General features: G+C 41.6%; 1 protein-coding gene across 3 annotated transcripts in view; it reads right to left on the bottom strand.

Moving 5' to 3' along the window:
* The window catches only part of LOC139725047 (uncharacterized), a 508769-nt gene that overhangs the window by 194164 nt on the left and 291932 nt on the right, over positions 1 to 22673 (bottom strand). For all 3 annotated transcript variants that reach the window (XM_071636133.1, XM_071636134.1, XM_071636135.1), the window contains exon 9: positions 13739 to 13854. In XM_071636133.1, the coding sequence (XP_071492234.1) occupies positions 13739 to 13854 (116 nt within the window). The remainder of the gene's footprint in view (positions 1 to 13738; positions 13855 to 22673) is intronic.

Genomic DNA, 22673 nt, shown 5'->3' with positions numbered 1-22673 from the left:
CCGATTAAGCGGAGTACCCGATTAACAGAAGAACATGCGTCTCATTCACAATGGACACTCACAATGTGTATTTATATGCATTGTACACTGCACCAAACACCTACACTGTATGCTTAACACGCGTGCTTGCATTGCACATTATACATACCTTACACTTGCTCAGTCACTAGCAATAATTTACACTCTTTTTATGGACAAATGGAAACGCTTCAGAAAACTTTGTCGTTTGACTATAGACTCCTCGCTAACACGCAGGGATTACCCAAAATGAACACGTCTCTTTGCGTGCACTAGTAACGTAGAACGTCGGGTTACTTTTCGAGAATATACTGGGGAAAGGCAAAATTATGGAGCTGGTGCATGGCCTGATGTTCGTTGCAAACTTCTCGTATTGTGAATGTTGTTGCGGAGCAAGGGAGGAGTGCAGGTGTGTTCAACTCCTGTCTGTCTATGCAATTATGAGTGCCAGCTACATGTGTAATGTTCGTTTATGTGTGGCAAGTCGGTAAGTGTACATGTGTTTTCATGTTTAATCACTCCCCAAATGATCGGTTTTCTTTGTAAATTAAGCAGATAATGCGATTAGCCATGGAAAATTTGACACGCATGATTTCTTAAATTAGTGTTATATGCGATAAAATGTGGGTAGAAATTAGATGAGAAGAAAATTATGTACCCCTTTATGCGGAGAGGCAACTCGATTATCAGGTAGTTTTAATGTGCATTGGAACTGACTCTGACATTACTACCCAATTAAACGGAGTACCCGTTTAAGCGATACCCGATTACGCGGAGAGTACTGTATATACAACGATGATACATTGTACATGTACATTTGTAGGCAATGTACGCAAAGTTGGATAACCTGTCTATAGCGGCCACCTGTCTATAACGGCCACTTTTTCCGTTTCCCTTGGGTGACCGCTATAGACAGGTTTGACTGTATATTCATTTTTCCCCTCTTTGCACGTTCAACACATGACGCTGTCTGTGTTGTGATGTATGTTTAGTTCCCTGTATTTTTTGAGTATTCATTTGATGTTTTATATGTAATGTAATTTGTTATTTATCTGTTGTCAATATGTGTTTATGAATGTATGACAAAACCAATTTCCATGCCATGTTTTTTATACATAATTTGGACAATAAAGAAACTAGAAATGTCGCTACAGCGACTGGTTATACCCCCGCCAAACAACATTTCATAAGCTTTGGTCAAAACAACATTTCTTAAGCTTTGGTCAAAAAACTGAGGAAGTAGTTAAATCCGCAAGATCTTTCCTTGATCTTCTGCCATTAATATGCCGTTACCATGGCAACGTACTTTCGGGTACTGTCGAAAAATGCGTCTTGCACATCTACAACCAAAGGCACACATCTGTACCAAGTTTCATGGAAATTGGGCAAAAACTGAGGAAGAAGTTTGCAACACAAAATTTTCCATCATTTTGGCTCATAATATGTGAGCTGTTACCATGGCAACATACTTTTTGTCACTGTCAAGAAATGTGTCATGCTGACCTATATCCTAAGACAAACATTCAATATGAATTCCATGAGAATTGGAAGAACACTGATGAAGCAGTTTTGCCATGAAGCATTTTGCCCTATATTTTACCAATAACATGCCGTTACCATGGCAACGCACTTTTTGCCACTGCGGTAATATGTGTCTTGCACATTAAGATATTCAGATGAACAACTGTACCTAATTTCATAAAAATTGATCAAAAACTGTGGGAGGAGTTTGCGACGCAAGATTTGTACCCATTTTTGCCCATAATATGCCGTTACCATGGCAACGTACTTTTGGGTACTGTCAAAAAATACGTCTTGCACATCTACAACCCAAGGCACACATTTGTGCCAAGTTTTATGGGAATCGGTTGAAAACTGAGGAAGTAGTTCGCGACGCAAGATTTGCAACGGACCGACCGCCCGACCGACCGCCCGACCGACCGCCCGACCGACCGTCCGCTGATTCCTATATACCCCCTTCAAACTTCGTTTGGCAGGGGTATAATGAAATAAAATGAAATTACTTGACTTTTCACCCTTAACCCATCCCCGTCAGCTCCCACAAAAAACATGGTTTTTATTATTTATGACCAAAAGAGGGCGTCCTAGGACCTCAGGCTTGGCCAGGAGCTGTAGAATAATTTTAGCCAATCACAGAGATCCTTACTGGGACTCAGAAAAATAATTTATGCAAAGAAACATATTTTAGAATGTCTCTTATTGGCCAAAACACCTGCCAGGGGTTCGAGCCTGCTGAGAAACTAATCAATATTCATGTTTACAGCGCGCATGTATCTTTGTTGCCCCAGCAACTGCAGTGATTTCTTACGCGCTGGCATCGTGATATCGATCTCCTCATAGAGTGCTTGACGATATCTCCTTGTGAGTGTGTACGTGTACTGCTATGCTATGCTGGGGCAGGGCACGGGGGGTGTGTGTGTCGAATTCCATTTACGTTAGTGAGTGTGGGTAACTTCTCTAGGTTTCCCGTCCATTTTCTCTCTCTCTTTTCTCTCTTTTGCTTTCGTATCATTCTATATCTTTCATTCTCAGAGTACAATCGTACTTCTGAGAGTGTTTTGTTCATTTTTTCTAAGTGATTATCTCGTTTGCAACAATTTAGAGGTGAGTTTTTGTCCTAGTGTTTGTTGAGTTTTTTTGATTGAACACGATGTAGCTTATCTACGTATGTGGCGCAAACATCGTAGCTTGTGTGGTACCCACTCGTTTGTTTTCCGTGTAAGCATTTTTGCAGTAGTAGTGTCTTCATCGTTCGTCTTCCAAGCATCGTGTTTTCACCCTAGTTTTTCTCATCGTAGTTTTTTACTCCCATTTTTTTTTTGGGTGCAAGATGTTCTGTGTATTTTTTTCTACGGTAATATGGCCATCGTTGATGATCTTCGTTGTATTCATTACTAGTTTTTCACCTCCGTTTCATTTTTGTGTACAACTAATGTCTAACGTGGCGTAGTTACAGACTATGTTTAGAGCTAGTAGGTGGTTAGCTAGGTCTGCGATGTCTGTATCGTTTGCTGATATGTTTTGTGAGCTGAGAGTGACTATGATGAGAGGGAGTGATATTCAGGGTTTTGAGCTGTGGTTCGAGGTGATGGCAAGATGTAATTTATTTTGTGTAACCACGTATGACATTGATGATGGCGAGTAAAACTACGACACGAGTAACCTAGCCTAGGCCAATGACGAGAGCTAGAGTGACACTGAAGAAACGGGGGCTGATGCTCGTCGTCTCGTGCACAGGAGTGGTCTAGAGACCTGCTATTACAGTTGTGTATTTATATTTTTTTTTTCTCCTTTTTCTTATTCACTCGGGTATTGTGCTACCAAAATTCGTGTCTCTGAAGAAACTCAACCAAAAGCTTGACAACAAGTTTCTGCATCAGGTCTATTCTGTAACGACTAGCACTAGGTTCTAGATCTAAATCATAATGGCGATGCTAATTTAGTTTTCATTTAGAACTCGATTGAAATCCATTTTCTTTGCTCATTTTTTCAACTGATAAATTATTTAGAACTGTACTTAAATTCTTGATGTCCTGCATTCACCATTGTAATAAAAAAGAGCCTGCTGATCAGGTGTTTCATTGTATCCTTTTTCATTTCCTCCCTATCCTTTTTGGTTTCCTTTCCTGTCACTTTCTTCTTTGACCCTGGATGGAAAAAAAAAAATCCCATCTTGCCATGTAAAGACAGAATACATAACCATCATGAAATATCATGACATTGAGTAGTAATAATAAGAAATATTCAAGTGACCAAAATACTTGTTTGTGAAAATAAATAACAAATGAAAGGTGATTTCTTATGGAGCAGCAGTTCTTTCAAATGTCAAACAGCTTCGATAATGAAGCAAGTGAAATCTGAAAACTATCCTGGCAACAAGTTGAAATTGATAGGGAATTCTGACAAAAACTGTCACACCATTTGATGTTTGAATTTGTCTTTTTATTGGATGAGGTTATAAAACTAAGTGCCGCCGATAAAAAAACAATCCTCTCAATTTGAACAAGAGCATGTAGGGTGGTACACTAGTACGACTCAGTAAACAGCTGATTATTTATGCATCGTATCCAATGGGCAACTGCGGTGGTATCTGCAAGAAGGCGCAGGAAATTAGACTTGAGTCAAGAACGACTATTTATTATTATCTTTTTATTCAAACTATTTTTTTTTCTTGGACTAGAAAAAAAACCCCAAAATATTTCATATTACGCTTCTAAAATATATAAATGAATATATGAAGTCTTTTTATCGTGATTTTTAGAGAAGAATTAGAATTATTACAAAAATATAGATACTAGACGGGCTGAACAAGGAAGTCTGAAATTTCACCCCAAGAATTTGCAACACACCGCATCTCGGGTGCATTCCTAGCGTTCTTGCCGCACTCTCTACGATCACCTAGCTAGGCCATTGTGCACAAGCCAGTCACATGTTCACAGTACACACGTTGTTAGCCAGTTCACCGATCTCATTCCTGATCTCGTGCGTGTAGAAAAATTCTCGTCAAAACTAAGCCAGACATGATTTTGGAACATTACATTACAATGTCAAGACCTTTTCAGTGGACTTTGAATTCGCTATTTGTCTGTTTTAGCTCTTGAATGTACGACTTCGAACGTCTACGATTTGTTTTTTACTACACCACGTGGAGTCCCGGGTTTTCTCAGACCCCATGCTTCTCCACACACGTCACACTAGCACTGTGTACCTGTAGCTGTGTACACACACAAGCCATCGCGATCGAAGTTTGAGCGATAGCGATAACATGTGCGGAGCAGACATGCGGATTTCAGCACAGGGTAAATGAGTAGTTGAACGTATCACGATTGTAAAACAAATCTTTTTTCTATGTCTCTGCAAATTTGAATTAGGCTATCTCAGCATAGACAGATTATGATACATTACAAAATAGATTAGCCATAGCAAGAACTTGCTTACATGAGAGTTATTAGATAACGTTGCAAAATAAAAACTCCCGTCATTGAATGGAATGTTCCAGAGCTATCTCAGGGGCGGGGGGGTGGGGCTCGAGGACATTATGGACACGTCGATTCGCAAGTGGGTAAGATGTGATTACAGATGGCTTGAAATGAAGAGGATTTATCAATGAAATACACAGAAACAATATTTTTTCATAATTCCTGCACAATTTATTATTTCTTTTCATAAAATTCACATAAATTTAGTGCTGTATTGAGTCAACTAAGTGCATATTAGCACGAGTGTACACGCATCATCCCTCCTGCCTAGTGGGAATGACACAGGCAGTTTTTTCCATGACGTATGAATGCTCTTCGCGTGTAGATCGCGCCGTAGGGAAGATCGCGCCCAAGTTCACGGCCAACTTACTAGGCAGGCACGATATTACAGATTACACAGAGGCCCGTACGTGGATGGGTTAAGTTTATGCATTGAGTAATTTCCAAGGTATAGAGAAAAAGAGTAATTTCAGTATCAAATAGTCAAATTTAACATTTTACCCTGGCCTTTGACGCTTGACCTTTGACTCTATGACCCTAAAATTCCCAAGAGAATCACTGTCAGGTAGTACATGCATAAATATATACTAAGCTTCATGAAGATACCTTGCCACTTCCGAGACATGGAGGAAGAACTTAAATTTGGCATTTTAACTTGACCTTTGACCTTTCGGCAAAAACCTTTCCCAGTGAATCTCTATTGGGTAATACATGTATACACTAAGTTTCGAGAAAAATCCTGCAGGCATTGCATAGACATGAGAGAAAAAGTGAAATTATGAGGAATTGACCTTGACCTTTGACCTTTGGCCCCATGACCTCAAAACTCCCAAGATAATCACTGCCAGTTAGTACACTGCAAATGCATATGGGTAATTCCATGGGGTCGGGACTGCAATTGTGACATACAAGTTGAAAATTCAAGTTGGGTAAATTGAAATTTTCTTTTTCCCCTTGATATGTTACTCCCATACTTCAACTTATTCCACTAGAAATCTGTTTATTACTTTGCACACTTTCAGTCAGCATGGGTAAACAGGTATGACAAATACCTATGTTACATGGACTTCATTTTTTGACATCCTAAATAATTTTGTGTTCTGAAATGATAACAATGAACATATCCACGTTTTTTCCACCATAACACATCAATGTGTTATCTCACAGGCACATGAGATCATTATTACCGTAAAGTTCCGTGTATAAGACGCACTATTTTTTCGTCGGAAAACGTTGAAAATCGGGGGTGCGTCGTATACACGGGTACAGTCGAATCACGGAAAAAAATCTGTCATGTACACCCAATCTTATAAGGTCAACTTGGGGCCTTGTATGCCCATCGACGTTTGGAAGGTAAGCAATCACTAAAACTTACGGATAAATGAGCGATCTTTCAATCTGGACACACACAAAAGCTGCAAATACGGGATAAACTTACATCGGCCTTGTGCAGTAACGATGTATCAATCTGGCCTTAGTCTAATAGACAACGGCTGTAACAGCACTGCTACCGATGTATCAATCTACCATCCATACCAAGATACCAACAGCCAACCTAGTAGCTGAAATACGCGATGTACAGGTATCATTACTAAATTACCGATACCTTAAAACTTATCAATGTACTAGTATCAATATGGCCATAGACAAAAGCTGTAAAATACGGAGTAGGATCGACACTATGTCACCGTAATATGAACGATGTGTGAAGCATGCATGCGTATCCACGGCATTCGTTTGCTCTTCACGAGGCCAGGTAGGATAGCATAGCTGTACACTGTATACAGGTAGCTAGCTAGCTAGCCTTTTGCAAAGGCAGCGGCTACAGAGAGGCTCTTGCAATGGACTCGCGTGCACACAGTGAAAGGATCGGAGCGCGCTTGCCCGTTGTGCGCTGTGTGTGCAAGTCCATTGCTCTCTGTGTGCGTGTGCTGAAAGGCCTAGTACTGTGCATACAAGCATGGTACAAGAGACACACATGGTACTGGTAATCCCTCCAGGCGAAACAACAGTGAGTGTAATTACTGTACACACTGTACGTCTCGCCGTACGATCCCTCTGCTACACTTGTTGATGTTTTTCTTATTTTTCGTGATGAACCTTCCAGTCTGACAGGCGTCAATATGCAAGACACCCTCTGCTATGTATGATAGCAAAGATTGTACTGTACACTCATGACTATGAGTACGATATGATACATGTACCACGATTGAAAGGCGAAACAATAGCAAGTGAGTACCGAGACAAGTCTCGCATTTTGCGTCTTCCATATTTTGCCGATGTCCGATGAATACCGTTAAAAGAAAGTATAAAAGGAAACAAAAAATAGAGCAAATACATGCTGCATTCTAGGGAAATTTTGAGCTGAAATAATTTGTATGACACACACAATATTTGCATGGAAATTTGTGTGTGTGTGTGTTTTTTTTATTTTAGGTCACTTAAGACACTTTTATTAACATATTTTTTCTACAAACCATTTACAATTTTAACCAAAGGTTTAACTTTTCCTCAAGAGTGACACAATAACAATATTATTAAAAAAACTACAGTTGAAGCAAGTGAGTTGTATGGACATTCAAGTGAAAACATGATTATATTGTCATCATCAGGGGTTTTCGTATTACAACCTTGTCCACAGTATACTACCTATGTTACACGGGCAGTATGTCTTCGTAACATAGGTACATTACGACATATCATAAGAATCAGGACTGATTCTATTATATACGAGGTAAAAACCATCCGTCCGCTTTCCTAAACAATATGCTATTCCCCTCGCGTCGCACGCGCGTGCCAAGCTATATGCAACAGAAGACTTTAGCGTCCCCACCTACCTCCCCCCGTGCGCGGGCCCCACCGGCGTCCACCCGTACGCCAGCCCGCTCTTCCTCTAAATACCGCAGAAAAAGACCCCTAACGCGGGGAGAGGGGAAGGAGGGTGGGAACGAAAGTAAACGGATGGTTTTTACCTCATAGATGATAGAATCAGTCCTGATTCTTATGATCTACATCAGTAAAAACCATCCGTCCGCTTTCCTAAACAATATGCTAGACCAACACAGAAAAGGGAGGAGCGTTAAAACTCCCCAATTACGAGGTAAGTCTAGATGTCTCGCACGCCGAAGCCAAGGCCGCACCAGAAAAGACCGCTTTGGACGCCGGGACGTCCCTAAGATAATAAGAGATTAATGAGTTGGCCGAGGACCAGTACGCTGCCTTCAGAATGTCCTCCTGACTGACACCAGCAAACAGGGCCAACGATGCGCTGATACTCCTTGTATCATGCGCGTGGGGTAGATCGGGTCCCGTAAGGGCTTCTGGGCCTGCCGCCTTGATGGCGTTAACTATCCATCTCGACACCGAATCCCGAGAGGCTGGTGAGTGAGGTTCCTTGCAGATCAGAAAAAGTTCATCGTGTTTCCTGAAGCTTTTTGTCCGGTCCAAGTACCATTTGAGGGATCGTACTGGGCACCACACTTTGTCCTCCGGAACAGACGAAAAAGCAGTCAATGGACTAATGAAAATCTACACTGGCTTCGTGGAGCTTGTTTGGTTCTTGGCGATGAACGAGGGGCTCGGAATCAATCTCACACCATCGTGCTCCCAACGGATGTGTCCTGGCGCGGTGGACAACGCATGTAACGTGCTCCGCCTGTGACCAGAGGCCACCGCCAGTAAGAAAGCAGTTTTCCAAGTGAGCCTGGCAAGGGATGCCTTGGCCAACGGCTCAAAGGGAGGTCCCGCCCACGCTCTCATAACGCGAGGCAAGCTCCACGATGGAAGCAAAGTCTTCGTGGGCAGCCTCTTTAAGAAGAACGCTTTAAACAACCTAGTCAGGGTAGGCGCATTCGAAACCATACTGCCGTCCTCAAACCCACTGTGCACTACGGCTATCGCGGATCGGTAGGCCCTGATGGTCCGTAAAGCCAAACCCTTATCAAACAGGTGGATGAAGAAATTGGCCATCCTGTGGAGAGGCGTGGTCCGGGGACTTAACGCCTGCTCCTCGCACCAGGTGAAATACGCGGTCAACCTAGAGTTGTAAGACTGTACCGTCGAGTCTCTATGACTGTGGCCGATGAACTCCACCGCCCTATGGGAGAGCCCTGCCTGCCTACCCGCCTGCCCGACAATGGCCACGCAGTCAGGTGTAATGCTGTCGGGTTGCTGTGCGTCATCCCGGACAACGGTTGTCTGATCAGGTCCGGGCGACCCGGCAGGGCCCGGGGGTGACCTGTCAGGAGGTTCATTAACGTCAAAAACCAGGGCCTCCAGGGCCACCGAGGGCTATCAGGAGAACGGCCGCCTCGTCCTCCTGGATCTTTTCCAACACCTGGGGAATGAGGGCGATCGGGGGAAAGGCATACCCCCGAATTCCCTCCCAGGGAAAGGAGAATGTGTCCACCATCCAAGCTTCCAGGTCCCTGGACTGGGCGCAATAAAGCCGGAGCTGGTGGTTCAGACTGGAGGCAAACAGATCGACCTGAAGGGGGCCCCATGGTCGTCTGTAGCCATGCAAAGACCTCGGGGTGTAGCATCCACTCGGATGGTAATTCCCTGCCCCTGGAAAGAAAGACGGCAATTAGATTGTCCTGCCCCGGCAGGTAAACTGCCACGGGGGAAATCGCCTGTACCCTGCACCACCTCCAGAAGTGGGCTGCCAGGGCATTGAGGGATATGGAGTGGGTACCTCCCTGTTTGTTGATGTAAGACGCCACCGTGACATTGTCGGTCTGAATCAAAACCGTCCTGCCGCCAAGGGCTGCGCGGAAGTGTCTGCATGCTAACATCACGGCCCGAAACTCGAGCTGGTTGATGTGCAGTAGACGTGGGAGGTGAGCCCAATTTCCAGAGACCATGTTCCTGGCGCACACCGCTCCCCACCCCAACAACGACGCATCCGTCGTTACCGTTATCGAGGGCAGGGGCACTCTGAGGGGCTTGCCCTGGTTGAGGAATGGTCGGCGCATCCATTGGACTAAGCAAGCCCGGATGCGATCGGAAACTAGGATCGACGTAGAGAACGGATCCGTGTTCGGTCTGTATGCCTGCAGGACGTGAATTTGCAACGGCCGCATGTGTAGGCGACAGTCGGAGAGCACGTCCACCAAGCTCACGAGATACCCCAAAAACTGGAGCCATGTCCTCACGGGGGCAGCCAGCCTGTTCTGCAAGGACCTTGCGGCGGCTAAAATCGTCCCGACCCGCTCTCGAGTAGGACGGGCCAGCTGGTTCGGCAAGTCGATCTCGGCCCCTAGGAATGTAGGGAGCCGGGTCGGTGTCAGCGCAGACTTTTCCCAGTTTATAAGAAAGCCTAGGGATTGCGCAACCGAAAGGGTGAAGTCCCGATGTGCCATCAGCAAATGAGGGCTGGTTGCGACTATCAACCAGTCGTCGAGATAGCAGAATACCCTTATCCCTCTTTGCCGTAGAAAGGCGGCGACCGCCGAAACCAGTCTTATAAACAGACGGGGGGCGGACCTCAACCCGAAGGGGAGCGCCCTGAACTGATAGACCCGTCCCGCGAAGGTGAAGCCTAATAGCCTCCGGGACGGGCGGGTGATCAGAACATGATGGTAAGCATCGGCTAGATCGATGGACACTGCCCAATCGTTGGGCCTTAACATGGGTAGAATCGAGGCCAGAGTTTCCATGCGAAAGTGCACTGGCTGGATGAATTGATTTATGGCCTTGAGATTCAAAATCATACGAAACTTCCCCAAGCATTTGGGAACCATGAACACCGGTGAGAGGCACAGGCGGGGGTGGACTACCACCCGCTCTATGGCCTGCTTCTCGAGGAGCGCGGCAATTTCGCTGGCCATATTGGAACGGAAATGCCGCGCGCATGGAGGGGAGAGGGCCCTGAGTGAGCCGCCCGGGAGCGGGTTGGATAGGCCTATCACGAACCCGTTCTGGACGACGGATAGCACAAATTTGTCATCTGTGATGGCAGCCCAGGCCGGTAGGAAATCAAGTTTCTGATCATATTATGATTAGAAGTGTATGTAAAACCATGCAATACCAATGTTACAACAAAAATCACCGCGGACTTCGTTTGTAACATCGGTATGAGGTTGCTTCAAGATGCTCTGGTGTTCTTATTTTGTGACACATGTTTATGTGCCTTATAGTCTTTGTAGAAGTCACCTTGCCTCTCTTAATTATGATAGGCATAATGCTGAAAGGTTGTATATTTCTGTATTACATTGCCATGAAAATGGCATATATTTTTGTCACAACTGGTACCCACAAAAAAACCATGAGACATCAACAGTGAAACAGTCACAGACAAAATAAATTTGTACACAGGCTTGTTTTTTATTCATCATATAATTCTTCACACATCTCTCTCCAAGAATAGCCACAAACCACAAGCAATTATTTGATAAAATTTTCAGAATGACTTTTATTCCCTGCACAACATGAAAATCTAGAGAAGACCCAACCCCATGGAATGACCCATATGTGCTAAGTGCCATGAAGATATTTTGAACCATTTCTGAGATATGTACCACGTTTACATGTAGCCCCAGCTCGCGGATTTTCGAGCGTTTCGTTTACATTACCCCAGCTCGTGGATCAGACTTGCCTTGTGGGGTAAAATTCAACCGATACCCACAATGCTTCGTGAGCCAGACCACGTACCTGTAAACAACAATTACGTGCGCTCAATTCAAGACCGGTGACCACCGATCGAGAAAAGAGCAGTTCGAGAAGAGAGCAACAATTGCATGCAAGATGCGAGGCTGCACGTACGTACAGTCAGACCATTAAGTTATGTTACTCCCGCACGCACTGCGCACGGGGCTGCTTCGTGCAGTTGCGTGCGGTTTTGTACGGGTGCGTGCGCCTCTGTACGCCCCCGTGCGACCTCATGCGACCTCGTGCGCCTATGTGCGCCCTCTTGCGCCTCCGTGCGGCTGCATGCCAGTCAGTGCGAGGGAGTATGGATCCGCACGCGGGCGTACAGATTCGCACGCAGGCGTTCGGATCCGCACGCGGGCGTAAAGATCCGCACGCGGGCGCACGACTACGCACGGGCGCGTACGGGGGCGCACGGAGTCATACGCACCCATGCGAAATCGCACGAACCTGCACGCAACCGCATGAAGCGGCCCCGTGCGCAGTGCGTGCGGGAGTAACATAACTTAATGGTCTGACTGTAGGTGTACTGTGCATGTGTGATGTATTTACAACAAAGGTCAGTGTAGTTCAGTATGTGTGCATATTCGAATTCGTGCATGGTACGTGTATGTAGCCACATGTACAATAGGTGATATTACATCATGGATCTGTAATGTTACTAGTTATGCCTACAACGTTTAGTCCATGGTTATAATGCTCATCGCGATAATCGCCACCCTACCCATCTGTGTACAGGCGAGATTTCGCGCACTCTTTCAATACCGAAAGTTCCCCCACCAATTGCTTGGGCAGATTCGCCTTTCTGTTTACACGGACAAAAAATTGCCGGGTCTACCCCAGCTCGCGGGTCGAATCCTACAACTTTGCTGGGGCAAAAAAGCTGGGACAGTCCCACCTTGCGGGGCAAGGATAACTGCGTTTACACGTAGAGAAAAAGGTGAGTCTGCCCCAGCTCACGGGCTCGGCCCGGGAGCTTGGGCTACGTGTAAACGCGGTAATGGTGAAAAAGTGAAATTCTAACACATTACCTTGACCTTTGACCACACAGTCCAAAACTCTCTCTAGAGAATTTTTATTGGGTTGTACATATTCGATACACTAAGATTCAAGAATAACTAGTTTTGTTTTGCTTTTTTTTTCATATAAAAATGTGGGAAAAGAAATAAAAATGATGATAGGACCAATTTGCACCTTTTCAATGAACCGAAAAGGTGTGTGTGTGTGTGTGTGTGTGTGTGCATGTGCGTGAGGGTGTGTGTGTGTGTGTGTCTATGTGTGTGTAATGATCCGTCAAACAAGTGTACCAACTCACAGGAATGGATGACAGCCCACCTAGATAGGACTGTCTGGGAAAATGATGACTTTTTTTTTCCAAATGAAATATAAAACAAATATTAATCATGATATACTGTATACGCCGAATATTTCATGAGGTTTTTATTTTCGCGAATTTCGCGAGTCAGCTGCTGTTCACGAAATTAAAAACACGCGAAAATATTGACTCTAGTGCCGATATGAATGTGAAGTTCGCGTATACGTTTCTCCGTTCAGTACAGGACTCCACGATCGCAAATTTAACCACTCGCGAAATTGTCGGGAAGTCCCGATTCGCAAAAATTTAGACTCGCAAAATATATGGTGTATACAGTAAACCACTTTTGGCTTTGAAATGAAGAGAAAAGATGTGTATCTGTGGGGGTCAGAGGGGACTCATGTATATTTTTTTCAAGTGTGAGGAGGCTCAAGTGAATGGCATGGGGGAGGGGGAGATGAGGGCAAATTTCAACAGTGCCCCCCCCCACACACACAAAGATACTATCACTGACAAAATGATATTAACCCTGAATATTCTGCTTACAATGCCATTTTGGGACCAATTTTCAGTGACTTCTGACATTAAACTGGGAGGTTAGCGCCAAATCTTATCACTTCATGTACAACTCACACAACATACTTGGACAAGGCACTAAGAAAAAACAAGAATCTCCCTGTGCTGAAACATAAAAACCTGACAAAAAAGAAAGAAAGGAGAAAGATAGTAAGTGTACATTGTAAAGTATGATACAGACCTGTTGGTTTTTGATTGGTGGAGGAGACTCAGACCTGTCCACATGTGCATCAAATGTATCAATGTAGTCCACTGCATCAGGTGTTACTTCATCATCTATTTCTTCTGCTTCATTTCCTGGTTGTAAAGAGAAGAAAATGATCACACAGGGACATTACAGTTTAAAGTCTTTGAATATCAATGTACTTTTCAGATATTTACAAAAATTCCTCTGAGCCTTATTATTAAGTACAGTAAACCTTGCTTAAATCGACATCGCACAAGTTGATAACTCGCTTAAGGATGTTCCCCAGTTAAAGTGAAGTCCATGTCATTTTCATTTCTTCAAACTTCCTATACGGTAACTTTGACCAATCCGAAGCCCAAATATGCAAATAAAACCAAAGGTTCGTGTGCTTGTTTTTCTTCTACGGGACTTTGAAGAATATGACATTCTGCCGTCCAGTACAAAAATGATAGTGCTACAGGATTAAGGCCATGATAGGTAACAAAATCTGCAATGGCAAATTGAAATCCCATAATTCTTTCAAAATCCACTCTGTTTTTTCCAAATTTGCAAGAATTGCAAAGAGAGGTACCAAAAATGAGGAAAAAGTTCTAATGTTGGGGTTACACATTCAGTCTTGAGCAAGCAGTGCCCTCACGCGGCAGAAATCTCTCAAAGCCTTGTCAGGAACGTTTTCTGTTAGGGGATGGGCCAAAGGAGAAGGTTCAAAAGAATTTATGCTGTACTTTCAAAACCCACGTCATTTTCATGAAACTTGACCAAATTGTAGAAGAAGGGTTACTTAATGCAGAAAAGTTGTAAGTATGGGTGGTTCGCGCGGCCGTTTTTTGTGCTAGCAGTGCTCCCATGCGGCAGAAATCATTGTAAGACCCCAAGTTTGGTCATAAACCTATCCAGGTATGCTCTGTTTGGATAGGTTCATGAATCTCATGCTGTACATTCAAAATCCATGTCATTTTCATGAAACTTGACAAAACTGTAGAAGAAGGCTTACTAATTGCTGAAACACAATAAAAATCACATTTCATTCATTTCATTGCAATCAAATTTTTATTTTATTTTTGGTTATTATCAGTCATGCAAACCTGATGTCTTGTGTATGATGTTTTGTAGTTCTATTGGAGTAGAGGCAAACCAGTCACAGTATTTTTTATGTAGTTCTGCTTGTTTTGACAAATGTGGAATATGTTCTTATTTTGCATGATATATATCGGATAATGCTCAACTTATTGATTTGTGTACTTAGGATATTTTCCCACTCATTTCTATCACACGTGCAAATGTTTTATTCTGTCCCTGTCTGAATGTTTGAATTTGTATGTATATATTTTATGTAATATTATACTAAATTTAGCCCTTGGGCTATGAGATGTGATATGAATAAATAAACCTTTCAAATAAATGGGGGATTCATGTGCTCATCTTTGTGCTAGCAGCACCCCCCATGTGGCAGGAATCATGTAAGACCCTAAGATTTGGTCACAAACCTATCCAGGGATGCCCTGATCGGGTGGGGGTTCATGAATATCATGCTGTACATTCAAACCCCATGTCATTTTCATGTACATTGATGAAAATTGTAGAAGGGTTACTTAATGCAGAACAATTATAAAAATGGGGGGTTTGTGTGCCTGCTTTTGTGCTAGCAGTGCCTCCTTGCAACAGAAATCATTGTAAGACCCCAAAATCTGGTCACGAACCAATGCAGGGATACCCTGATAGGATGGGTTCATTAATCTCCTGCTGTACACTCAAAACCCCATGTATTACAAAAAGGGGAAAAAAATGTCAAAATTGCAGTGATAGGCTGGAAAAAATATTCAGAAAGGAAGGTCCATGTGCGTTTTTTTTTTTTCATTTTCCTTGCACAGCTCGTAATGAGGGGTTATGTGAATGCAAGTGTGGAAAACTCCACACTGACATATTTGTTTGTTTGTTTTACCCACTTGCTGTAGCTGTGCAGAAAGTAGTAGTACCGGTACTGGAGGAAGAAGACAAAATATATGGAATGGGAGTTTTGACATTAGTCTGTCCTACAAAGGAAAAAAAACAATCTTTAAGATATAATAGCGTTGATTGTAGATTGCATTAGTTGGTTGTTGCAGTGATTGGTACAGTGTATGTTGTAAAGTATGGCGATGTACCTTGAGTAACCTTCCCCCCCCCCAAAAAAAAAAAAGAGAAAATATTTGAATCTCCTTTTGTTACACTAGATTTGGTAATCAAAATTAATATCTGAATGGTAAAAGTCCTAAATATATGTCTGGTTATACTTTCGGGACTTTGTATTTTGTAACCAAAAAATAAAGAATAATACTTTTTTTTATTAGTAATGACAAGTTTAGATCTTACTTAGATTTTAACAGAGAAACTCCTACTCATAATTTAGTTGTTAAACTTGTAGATGAAATGAGTGCCATATGTTTTTTTTTTTTAAACACGGTGGTACAAAATTAAACCATGGACATATAAAAACCGTGGTCTAAGTAAACCTGGTACAAACTTAGACCACGGTTTAAACCATGGTACAATTCACGAAGCAAGATTTAGAAAAGCCATGGTCTAATCTTGTACCATGGATTGTACCATGGTACAATCCATGGTACAAGATTAGACCATGGTTTAAACCATGGACAATCCATAGAACAAATTTAGACCATGGTTTAAACCATGGTCTAAAATTGTACTATGGAGAAAACACTGAACTGAGCATGCCGAGTACAATTCTTCAAACTCTTAAAAGTGTACTGAGCATGCTCAGTACACTTGTAGCCAACATGATACAAAAACATACATAAACAAACCACACTCCTCAGATTACATAACATGGAAACTTGTGAAAATGGCTGGAGTTAAAAACAGAGGGCAGAATTGGCAGATGGTAGAGAGAAATCACCTGCTGGAACTAACTGCAGAAAGAATCGACATTCTACAAAACAAAAAAACTGACATCAAAACGAACGAAGAAAAGAAGAAAGCCTGGGAGGAAATAACAGGGTTGCTACAAGCAAAGTTTGGACAGAAATGGAGCACGGCACAAATAAAAGATCAATGGAAAAGACTAAGGATAAATGCCAAGAAGGAAATGTCCTCGTTCCAGAAGGAGTGCCAAAAAAAACTGGAGGGGGGCCACCTCCAGTTCCTCCCAGTTCCATCAGCACAATGATCAAGGACATGTGTCCACAAGATTTCTTGCAGATGCGAAACCCTTTCGATGATGACGCATCGGTCAACAATGAAGCGGTAACGGTATTAGAGTTTCTGTCGGGCGGCGGTACCGGCGGCGGAGCAACGCCAACGGAATGCGACAAAAGGTCGGTTATAAGATCAATTTTCTATATTAAAATCATATTGTAATATCCTTCAAGCTAGGTCTTTACACTCTGCCCATGATGAGAAGTAATTCAGAAAACAGCACGTACATTACAGATGGTGTTAATAAATCCACAGAATCTAGCAATAGCATTATTAATATCAAACAAAATTATACCGGGTACCAAACGTTAAGTTATCGTCTGCACAGCTCCATCACAGCAGTGTGATCCCATGTATACAAAATCATGTAGTGTAGAAATGACACAGCACGTACCTCAACCGAGAGCTGCTGCCTATAGACTTGACATTGAAGAATGCGTCCAATTTGCAATCGAAGAAAGTTAGCAGTCTTTATAAAGTTGTCCTTTCGCAAGAAGGGTCTTCTCAATGCACTTACGGAAATATACAAGCAGATTTTATATAACATCGGTAACTATGTCTACAAACACCCAGTAGTCAGAGTATGTTCAAGGTCATCTTGTTAGCATGCAGCGATACTCTTTCTATGTACTAAACTATTTGAAATTTTGGATCGGATCGATTGGGTGTACGCACGATCACTGACTTACGCACGAACGTACGCTTCACACTCATGTGATTACATTATGCAGTCTAGACTTCTACCTAGGAAATTTGATGTTTAGCTTTTAATTCAAACATGTTCACAAGGACAAAAACGCGAACAAAAATTTTTGGCAAAGCTACTGTAAAGTCTAGAGTAGATGTGAACTTCATTAACATTCTTTGTAAATCTCACAAGCTCACGTACATCTAGGTGGCAATCTTGCCTTATGTAGGAGGCGGGGAGGGGAGGGGTTGGTCAATTGTTTCTCCTCCCCCCCATTCCCTAGGAATCTCATTGTAGCCTTTGTCTCAAATGTTTTAAGGATATTGTAGTTTGAAGGTGTTCTTATAGTGCACTTGAATAAAACAAAGCAAATTTTCAGTCATGAATTTGTGTCGGCACTACGATAAAATCTGATATCTTTGAAGCAGAACAAAAAAAATAATAATAAAAAAAAAAAAATAAGCAAACCCAACATAAAACTTTGTAGTTTAATCTCTGATTAGACGGGCTATTTATTCTGCCTTCTTCCCTTTATTCACATTTTTTTTTTTTTTTTTAACAGAACCAAACTTATTTTACTTTAAAGCATCAATATTCATAAGACATTGTTTTCATCATAATTTTATTTGTTCTCAAATGGCAGGCCTCCAGGAACTGTGTTTGTTGGTCCAGAAGAAATCGAAGATGACCCTTTTTTTGAGGAATTGTCTTCTGACATTGAAAGAAGGTAAAAATTGAAGAAGAAAAATAAAAAATATCCAAATCAACCCCACTGCAACATAGGGCCTACATACTGACGCAGAAAATCCAGGTTCAAATGAAGACTATAAACCAAGCATATATACTCATGTACAAATGTACATGTACATGTATTTGCATATATTGACACAATTTTAGATGTCCACGATGGAAGTTGCTGAAAAGATTGTGGGGGGGGGGGGGGCAATGTTGTCATGCTTTCTATTACTTTGATATATTCAGGTTCAGAGATAGTTCATCCTCCAAGGGAAAAAAAAAACATTCCATATACTGCAGTATGTAAAGCATTACAGATAAGCCTACAGGTATTTTCCATGCTAGGCAAGTTATTATGTAACCAGTGTAGCATCATTGCAAATAGGACTAATCTTTTTCCTCTACTAATATTTCCAGATGACATTAAAGAGATAAAAATAAATGCCACACATTGGTTTGTGTAGTCCAATTCTAGGAACATTGAATGTGCATGGTTGCAATAGGAAAAAAAAAATAGTAGTAGTTTTCAAGAAAGAGAAGCACTAAACAAACTACCATATCTCATGAATGCATGTAGGTACAGAATACTGCATGAGTACAGCAACGCAATAAAGTCCTGAGCTGAAATGGTTTAAGCATACTACACCTATCTAATTTGATTTTGTCTGTTGTTTTTTGACATACACCATCATCAATTTAAGTTTCATTTCTGCATTACAGCCAACCATCAACATCTGCAACATCATCTACAACGCGTATGCCTGCAAGTCACAGTGCAGAAGAATGCAGGACCCCGTTGCCTCTCCCATCATCCAATACACCAGTGCTCACAGGGTGAATTTGAAAGCAAACCTGTACTCGTACATGAGAAATAAGAAACACCGTCTCATGTAAGCATGTAAATGAAGATATCATTGGTAGAGAACAGGATTTCAGTGATGCAATTGATACCTGCATTTGAATGGTTGAAGCACCTTTTTTAACATGATTTTGTCAGGTGCTGTTTTTTTTTTTTTTTTGGTCGGCATATTACTATATCATTATTAATTGAAATCTTATTTTTGCATTAGCCAATCATCCACATCTGCAACTACATCTCTGCTTGCACATCAAACTGGAAACCCAGAGAGCAGAACACCTGTCCCATCCATCCACACACCAGTGCTCATAAGGTGAATAAAAAAATCTCAAATAGTCTTTCTGTTTTCTTTTACCCTTCAAGCTCTATGATTGAGCTTCAAGTTTTATTATTCCATTCAAGAACTGAACTCCTTAATTGCTGCTGAATAACTAGACGCAAACCTTTTGCAAAAAGAAAAACAAAGATGTGACCCTTTCATTCTTACTGAGTGGTATTCATATATTAAAAGTACAGTACACCATAGTAGTAGTAGTAATATTAATGATAAAAATGATACAAAATAATAATGCATTATTGTAATGCACTAAATACAATGTTTCTAAGCAAAGTTTATCTACCCTTTAATTAGAGGTCACATCAATCAACAAAATAATCACACAAAGTAACTTGTTGCATAGAATAAGAAATGCATTTTCATGTACAGAATCAAACATCAAGTGATTGCAAAGGGAAAAACAGCTATAAACAGGTCAATTAAATCTTACATTTTGGCTTCCACTGGTACATTTGTAGGTTGTTACCACCATGAAAGAATCCATAACGCACAAATCCAGCAAAGCATCCCAAGTAGATAATCACAAAACATTCCTGTTTAAAACTTTTGTTGAAAGCATACTGCCTTGACATATGGATCCAAGATATTACAATGAGAGTAACTTTACAGGACCAGCTTTGTGGCATACTCAACCAGCTCCTCATAGAAGTACAGACTATCAGTTGAAGAGAGTATAAAATAATGGATTCTGTAGAGGAACTCTACTTGTTTCTCATGTTATACAGTACAGTGTACCTTCTTATATACACGAAGAATTGCAGTGAACAGTTATTATGCCAAAGGACAAATCATATATGTGATATAATTTCCTTTAGACCATCCTGCACCTACTATACATCCTTGAATGGTATTGTTTTGGCATAAATTAGCTGACATGTAAACACAGATAACAGGACAAAGATATCAAATAAGGCATTGTGTACTCAATCTCAGATGAGTATGTTAAGTAGTGTTACAATGTAGTAGTACATTACAAATGTATGAAATACCTGAACTTGTTTACCTGAACTTGTTTACCCGAATCAATACATGCAAATATCTTTCATCATAAATCAGATCTTTAATTATTGTTAATGAAAGTGATTGCATTGAAAGGGAAAGGAATAAATGTAGCATCAATGCGATATCAATCCACAAAACAGCGCATAAGATGAGCTGCATGGAAATAAAAAAGACGTACCAAGGTAACCTAATGCATCTCTCTTGAATGTGCACACATGCACTTTTAAAGTAACACATTTATTCTAATACATGTGTCTCTCCTCTCAGAGCCCCAAAACGAACCGCATCGTCTGGATCTGCACAGGCTTCACCAAGAAAGAAACAATCGTATGAAGAGTTAATGGTGGAACTGGCCATGGAACAGCATAGGGTCACACTCCAGCACGCGCAGCGTGAACATGAGTTACGAATGGAGGTTATTGCTTTGGAGAAACTTACGCAACAGAAGAAGCTTGAGGCTGCTATCACTTCTTTGTCCAAAGATTAAATGGATGTTCTTCCTGTTGTCCATAATAACAATACCTTCCCATCCCACTTTGAAGTACATAAAGTAATGCTACAGTGCACAGGCAACAGCTCAATTCCAGTGAACATTGTAATAAAACATCTCTGCATTGATTCGGTTGCATAATTACCTAAGTTTTGCTAGAGTAATTGGGTCCAATATACCGTGACAATAGTACTACGGAAGTGCTGCATTTGTAGTATCGCAGTTGTAAAATAATGTCAAAATGACTAGAAATTCATAAAAATACTGCAAGGCCAGTATTGCTTCATTTTGTTTGTTTGTTTGTTTTTTGTTTTGTTCTTCATTTAAAGGGAATAAAAAAAGAACTCTTCGAATTCTGCATTAATGCTGTACTTACTAGTATGTATGACATGGAAATTGAGTTATTTGAAAATACAAGTACAGCCAAACCTGTCTTAGCAGCCACCTCTCTATAGCGGCCACCTGTTTATAGCGGCCACTGAAAAATCCCTCGAACGAAATTGCTGTATTGTGGACCCTTTATATAATGGCAACCTGCCTAACGCGGCCAGCGGCCACTCATTTTGTATCCCGTGGTGAATATCTTCCTGCATATAGCGGCCACAAATATTTAGCTGAACCGTTCAATCAGCCATGAGTACCAATGTCTTCTACGTCCATTGCGTGATTTCTACCGAGTCCTACCTCAGTCATAATCACACAGACAAGATTAACAAAACTGATGCAGCTCTTTGCCACGAAAACCCGTCTTACCATTAACTTGACTAGATTAGATCTAGGCTTCAGTAATGCCACCCTGAATAGATGCTACAACGGCAAAGGCAACTCTTAATAACATCTTAGAATTTCACCAAAATGCCGACTAATTAGTGTTGACATCCCTTTGAATAAGGACAATATGGTACTTGTCTGGGTATTGTTTGTTGTTTACGTAAGCTTCATACATTGGGATCAATCTCCATCAAACTCGGCACTCGTGAACCCCATTCATGCAAACCGGTATGAACCAGAGAACTTACTCAGGCCTGAAATATTATTCTTAACATCAAAAGAACAGAAGCAGGCAAAGAAAAATAAAGATTATGAAGTGAATTGTACAACGACAATCCCCGTAATAGCACTGTAGCACATGTAAACTTATTAGGTGGTGGTTGTTGTTGTTATTTTATAAGAATAACATGCGGTACTTCTGCTATTATTAAATGCAAGTATTGAAATTCAAAATGGCCGCCAACCTGTCTGTAGTGACCACCTGTCTATACAGGCCACTTTTGTCGTTTCCCTTGCGTGGCCGCTATAGACAGGTTTGACTGTACTTTACACTGAAAGTGTAATACATTACACAAATCTATTCCTGCAATTATTGCAGAATGTTTTTGGCATGAGATAAGTAAATCATGAGGTTTTCTAAATGCACATAGAGCAAACATTTTTTTTTTAATTAATTTTTTCTTTGGGGGGGGGGGGGGGGGGTGGGGTTCCAGGATGGCAATTGGAAAAAAATAATATCCTCTGTATGATATATTGAGTTGTTTGGAGAATACTTTACAGTGAAAGTGTAAGACAGTACACCCATCCATTCCTGCATTTAGTACAGAATGTTTTTGGCATGAGATAGTAAAT

Source organism: Diadema antillarum, unplaced genomic scaffold (assembly GCF_040938485.1).
Source record: "Diadema antillarum isolate AM-2024a unplaced genomic scaffold, OU_Dant_1.0 seq00000013_RagTag, whole genome shotgun sequence".
Classification (NCBI taxonomy): Eukaryota; Metazoa; Echinodermata; class Echinoidea; order Diadematoida; family Diadematidae; genus Diadema; species Diadema antillarum.
This window is presented reverse-complemented; position numbering and strand designations above follow the sequence as displayed.